This window comes from Mustelus asterias, chromosome 9, assembly GCF_964213995.1.
Source record: "Mustelus asterias chromosome 9, sMusAst1.hap1.1, whole genome shotgun sequence".
NCBI classification, from domain to species: domain Eukaryota; kingdom Metazoa; phylum Chordata; class Chondrichthyes; order Carcharhiniformes; family Triakidae; genus Mustelus; species Mustelus asterias.
This window is the reverse complement of record NC_135809.1, coordinates 70,387,431-70,393,430: the sequence shown is the minus strand read 5'-3', so window position 1 is coordinate 70,393,430 and position 6,000 is coordinate 70,387,431. Positions and strand designations below refer to the sequence as shown.

The 6,000-nt window shown below is 51.1% G+C and overlaps 2 protein-coding genes across 3 annotated transcripts in view; one reads left to right on the top strand and one right to left on the bottom strand.

The window, feature by feature from the left end:
• Window positions 1–3,206: 3,206 nt before the first annotated feature.
• On the bottom strand, window positions 3,207–3,728 carry LOC144499243 (basic phospholipase A2 PLA-B-like). The gene has a single exon (XM_078221361.1). The coding sequence runs from the start codon at window positions 3,726–3,728 to the stop codon at window positions 3,207–3,209; it is 522 nt and encodes a 173-aa protein (XP_078077487.1).
• A 1,078-nt stretch (window positions 3,729–4,806) lies between these two features.
• The window catches only part of mtch2 (mitochondrial carrier homolog 2), a 41,341-nt gene continuing 40,147 nt past the window's right edge, over window positions 4,807–6,000 (top strand). For both annotated transcript variants that reach the window (XM_078220351.1, XM_078220350.1), the window contains exon 1: window positions 4,807–4,990. The gene's annotated coding sequence lies outside the window, so the exon portion shown is untranslated. The remainder of the gene's footprint in view (window positions 4,991–6,000) is intronic.

Sequence of the window (6,000 nt, the reverse complement as noted above, 5' to 3'; positions counted from 1 at the left end):
GCTGTGGGCGTGCGTGTGTCGCTGTGGGCGTGCGTGTGTCGCTGTGGGCGTGCGTGTGTCGCTGTGGGCGTGCGTGTGTCGCTGTGGGCGTGCGTGTGTCGCTGTGGGCGTGCGTTTGTCGCTGTGGGCGTGCGTGTGTCGCTGTGGGCGTGCGTGTGTCGCTGTGGGCGTGCGTGTGTCGCTGTGGGCGTGCGTGTGTCGCTGTGGGCGTGCGTGTGTCGCTGTGGGCGTGCGTGTGTCGCTGTGGGCGTGCGTGTGTCGCTGTGGGCGTGCGTGTGTCGCTGTGGGCGTGCGTGTGTCGCTGTGGGCGTGCGTGTGTCGCTGTGGGCGTGCGTGTGTCGCTGTGGGCGTGCGTGTGTCGCTGTGGGCGTGCGTGTGTCGCTGTGGGCGTGCGTGTGTCGCTGTGGGCGTGCGTGTGTCGCTGTGGGCGTGCGTGTGTCGCTGTGGGCGTGCGTGTGTGTCTGTCGCTGTGTGCGTGCGTCTGTCGCAGTGTGTGTGCGTGTGTGTCTGTCGCGGTGTGTGTGCGTGTGTGTCTGTCGCGGTGCGTGTGTGTCTGTCGCTGTGCGTGTGTGTCTGTCGCGGTGTGTGTGCGTGTGTGTCTGTCGCGGTGTGTGTGCGTGTGTGTCTGTCGCGGTGTGTGTGCGTGTGTGTCTGTCGCGGTGTGTGTGCGTGTGTGTCTGTCGCGGTGTGTGTGCGTGTGTGTCTGTCGCGGTGTGTGTGTGTCTGTCGCGGTGTGTGTGTGTCTGTCGCGGTGTGTGTGTGTGTCTGTCGCGGTGTGTGTGTCTGTCGCGGTGTGTGTGTGTGTCTGTCGCGGTGTGTGTGTGTGTCTGTCGCGGTGTGTGTGTGTCTGTCGCGGTGTGTGTGTGTCTGTCGCGGTGTGTGTGTGTCTGTCGCGGTGTGTGTGTGTCTGTCGCGGTGTGTGTGTGTCTGTCGCGGTGTGTGTGTGTCTGTCGCGGTGTGTGTGTGTCTGTCGCGGTGTGTGTGTGTCTGTCGCGGTGTGTGTGTGTCTGTCGCGGTGTGTGTGTGTCTGTCGCGGTGTGTGTGTGTGTCTGTCGCGGTGTGTGTGTGTCTGTCGCGGTGTGTGTGCGTGTGTGTCTGTCGCGGTGTGTGTGCGTGTGTGTCTGTCGCGGTGTGTGTGCGTGTGTGTCTGTCGCGGTGTGTGTGCGTGTGTGTCTGTCGCGGTGTGTGTGCGTGTGTGTCTGTCGCGGTGTGTGTGCGTGTGTGTCTGTCGCGGTGTGTGTGCGTGTGTGTCTGTCGCGGTGTGTGTGCGTGTGTGTCTGTCGCGGTGTGTGTGCGTGTGTGTCTGTCGCTGTGTGTGTGCGTGTGTGTCTTTCGCTGTGTGTGTGCGTGTGTGTCTTTCGCTGTGTGTGCGCGTGTGTGTCTGTCGCGGTGTGTGCGCGTGTGTGTCTGTCGCGGTGTGTGCGCGTGTGTGTCTGTCGCGGTGTGTGCGCGTGTGTGTCTGTCGCGGTGTGTGCGCGTGTGTGTGTGCGTGTGTGTCTGTCGCTGTGTGTGTGCGTGTGCGTCTGTCGCTGTGTGTGTGCGTGTGCGTCTGTCGCTGTGTGTGTGCGTGTGCGTCTGTCGCTGTGGGCGCGCGCGTCTGTCGCTGTGGGCGCGCGCGTCTGTCGCTGTGGGCGCGCGCGTCTGTCGCTGTGGGCGACCAGCTAATGTACAGGAGACACAGCTCAGTTTTTGCCTGTGAATGTACAGGAGCTGTAGCTCAGTGTGTGTGACAGAGAATGTGCGGGAGACAGTGCTCAGTCTGTGTGAGAACTGCACAGGAGACACGTGTGTGTGTGTGTGAATGTTCAGGCGACACAGCGCAGTGACGGTAATGTACAGGAGGCACAGCACAATGTGTGACAATGAATGTACGGGAGACACAGCTATATGTGTGACAGTGAACGTACAGGAGACATTGCTTAGTGTGTGTGTGTGAACGCACAGGAGACAGCGCAGTGAGTGACGGTGAATGTACAAGAGACACAGTTCAGTGTGTATGTGAGAATGTATAGGAGACGCAGCTCAGTGTGTGTGTGAATGTACAGGAGACACAGCTCAGTGTGTGTGTGTGAACATACAGGAGACAGCTCAGTGAGCGAGTGAGTGTACAGGAGACAGCTCAGTGTGTGTGTGTGAATGTAGAGGAGGCACAGCTCAGTGTAAGTCTGAATGACCTGTATCGCCTGTACAATGTATGACAGTGAATGTGCAGGAGACACAGCTCAGTGTGTGTGTGTGAATGTACTGGTGATGCAGCTCAGTATTTGCCTCTGATTGTACAGGAGATTCAGCTGTGTGTGTGACAGTGCATGTGCAGGAGACACACACACCCGCGCACGCACACTGTGAGTGTGAATGTATTGGAGAGAGAGCTCAGTTTGAGTGTGAATGTGCAGGAGACCCAGCTCTGTGTATGACAGTCAATGTACAGGAGACACAGCTCAGTGTGAGCGTGAACATACAGAAGACAGCTCAGTTTGAGTGTGAATGTACAGGAGACACCGCTCAGTTTGTGACAGTGAATTTTTAGGTGCCAGTGGCCAATTTACACGTAGTTTTTGGAATCCCTGTTGCTCCCTGCACTCAAATTGTGATGCTTTGGTTTTTAAATTGGTTAACAGTTGTACCCTTATGATCTCACTTGAGCTGTTGTTGAATCTACGTTGCCTGTGTTCTGATGCTCAGACGTGGCTCTCGATGTGATTGTTGACTCTTTGTTCGCTGACAGTGTAACCTTGGTCACCTCAACCATGGTTTGTGTGTAGGTCAGTGGATAATGATGAGCACATACTGAGATTGATTTCCCCCAGTCCTGTTCTCCATCTGGAGCGTGTTCCCCAAGTCACGATGACAGGAGGCAGTGCCTTCCGCAAAGTGGATGACACTCGCACACTGAATACATATAAATCATTTTAATTTTGAAGACTATGAAAATTGTGCAGTTACATAATAGATCTTAAAGCGACCTGTACTTTGTATAAAATGGTACCTCCTATGTGCTGGAACTTTCTGCTTAAAGTCACATATGCCAGAATAGACTGTGCAGTCCATTGCTTTAGTAGGTCCACAGCTGTTGCTGATGCAGCAGTCCTCTGAGTGGTTGGTCTCAGATTTGAAAGTGTGGTGTAACAGTACAGCCGTGCATGTGTGTTTGCATGCGTGCGCGTTGCTGCTGCAGTTTGCTTATGGTGGTGGTAGCCCAGACTTCAGTTGCCTTGTTTAATCCATTCCATGATGGTTGTGGAGTTGGGGAAGATGGCTGGGCAGACAGATTTGTTCTCCTTACAGAATCTTGTCTTATAGAAGTAGTGTAGTTTGCTGGGTTTAGCCTTGGACAAACATTCGGCAAAGGCCCTGTCACATTCGCATGACATCCTGGTACACACGGTCCGCCCCTTACACTCTGTCTGAGCCCTCTTGCATGTGAAGTTGTACGGGCTCCATTTGACATGGCTGTGGCAGCCCAGGGTCACTCTTGTGTGGTAATAGCAGCAGTCGTGTAGGAAGCAACAATGGTCTACCTGGTCGACAGGTCTGCTCCAGCCACCCGTCCCACAATAGCAGCCGTAGTTATGGAGTTTGAGAAGGGGGATTCCCAGTTTGGAGCGATAACACCACAAGGTCATGGCCATGTCAACGAGACCCCGGCGCTCTCGGTTTGCAGCTGGCCCCAGCTGGACACCAGGACACAGGCACAACCAGATGATTGCAAACAGAACCATCAGCATCGTTCTCCTCTTTCCTTTCTGTCCTGCCTCCCTGCCAGCTGTTTTGTGCTTTCCTGGCTTTTATTAAGCTCTGCCTCTCTTCCCTCCCTTTCCTGACATCATGTGATCCCTGACCCACCCCTTTCACTCCTTACACATTGTGCCTCCTGAAGTCTCCTCCTTGTTGGCTGTACATCCCAATGGATTTGGTTTTAGATATTCCTGGTTATTTTAGTTGGACTGTTCCAAGAAAAGCGAAGCATACCTTTTTTGCTTTTGGGCTAAAAGATTTAAAAAGAGATGATCGTAGGTATGAGTGGGTGTGAAAGTAGGTATGAGACTAATGGGGTGAAATATTTCCTGTCCTACCAAAATGTTCTGTCAATCCCCCTGCTCCTGACTTTGTCCTTTTGCTATTTATTGTTATCTGCTTAAAAATTATCATCTTTTAATCGGGATTAGGGTTGATAATTAGCAGTGTCTGTGGTGTGTGTGTTCTCAGTAAATCATCACTGCAGGAAGTGCCTTTCTTTACCCACACTGTCAACTGAGACTGCAGGGTAACCTCACTTAATGCACCCCTCTTGCAATTGGTGTCTTGCCTGTGGGGCCTAACTCCTTGTTGGGAATCCTATCGAAAGAAGCACAATGCTATGTTGTGTTGACCTTGTCCCATTGCAACCCTGCTGTTGCTACACCAGAGCGAGCAGAATACCTTTCCTGCTGTATTCATGCATTTCTGTGTCCAGTCACAGTTGTGACCTCAAGTTAGCTTTCTGTCCCTTTCCCATACATCAACTTGAATGGCTTTCAGCATTCTGCAAATGCCACCTGAAAAATCAGCGGTGACACTGAGTGAGCCTCCCAGAGACATGTAATTCCATGTCCTGTCGAGGCGTGATGCTCCTTAGTTCAGCACCTCCCCATATGACCATCGGGGATTTACTTAAAGCTAGCAGTAAAACCACAGGAGCCACACATGTAATTTAAGGAAATGTTGATGCAAGTAAATGTCCCAGAGTCACACCAGGGTTGTGTTTACTATAGTTAGAAAGTTGCATCTTTTTCTCAGTATAACCAGTGTTTTTTATTACTTTACCCAGTAAAACAAAAATGAACCCAAGGACAATTAAAATTGCGCCAACAGCAGGACAAAAGATTGCTTTCGCCTGCAGTTTGTGTGTATGTGGTACAAGATGTTCCTGCCACAGTCACTGCCACAGAAAAACTGATCCCCACATCTTCATTTCTGCAAGTCTGAATTGCTGTGCTAGGGCCAAACAGTTAAGTTCAGTAAATCACGCATAAGACCACCATTACGCCTCTCAGCTTGTGGCATATTGGAAAATATCACACCATTAGTCTCTCATACAGGCTAAACTATAAGGACATAAGAACATAAGAAATAGGAGCCAGGAGTAGGCCATCTAGCCCCTCAAGCCTGCCCCGCCATTCAATAAGATCATGGCTGATCTGAAGTGAATCAGTTCCACTTACCCGCCTGCTCCCCATAACCCTTAATTCCCTTACCGATCAGAAATCCATCTATCCATGATTTAAACATATTAAACGAGGTAGCCTCCACCACTACAGTGGGCAGAGAATTCCAGAGATTCACCACCCTCTGAGAGAAGAAGTTCCTCCTCAACTCTGTCCTAAACTGACCCCCCTTTATTTTGAGGCTGTGCCCTCTAGTTCTGGTTTCCTTTCTAAGTGGAAGGAATCTCTCCACTTCTACCCTATCCAGCCCCTTCATTATCTTATATGCCTCAATAAGATCACCCCTCAGCCTTCTAAACTCCAACAAGTACAAACCTAATCTGATCAATCTCTCCTCATAATCTACACCTCTCATCTCCGGTATCAACCTGGTGAACCTTCTCTGCACTCCCTCCAAGGCCAATATATCCTTTCGCAAGTAAGGGGACCAAAACTGCACACAGTATTCCAGCTGCGGCCTCACCAATGCCTTGTACAGATGCAGCAAGACTTCTCTGCTTTTATATTCTATCCCCCTCAGGATAAATGCCAACATTCCATTTGCCTTCTTGATCGCCTGTTGTACTTGCAGACTGAGTTTTTGCGACTCATGCACAAGGACCCCCAGGTCCCTTTGCACAGTAGCATGTTGTAATTTTTTTCCATTTAAATAATAATCCAATTTGTTATTAATTCTTCCAAAGTGAATAACCTCGCATTTGCCAATGTTATACTCCATCTGCCAGATCCTCGCCCACTCACAGCCTATTCAAATCTCTCTGCAGACCTTCCACTTCCTCCACGCAATTCACTT

Coding starts and splice junctions, on each gene's coding strand:
- LOC144499243 (XM_078221361.1), bottom strand. CDS start 3,728: ATGCTGATGGTTCTGTTTGCAATCATCTGGTTGTGCCTGTGTCCTGGT.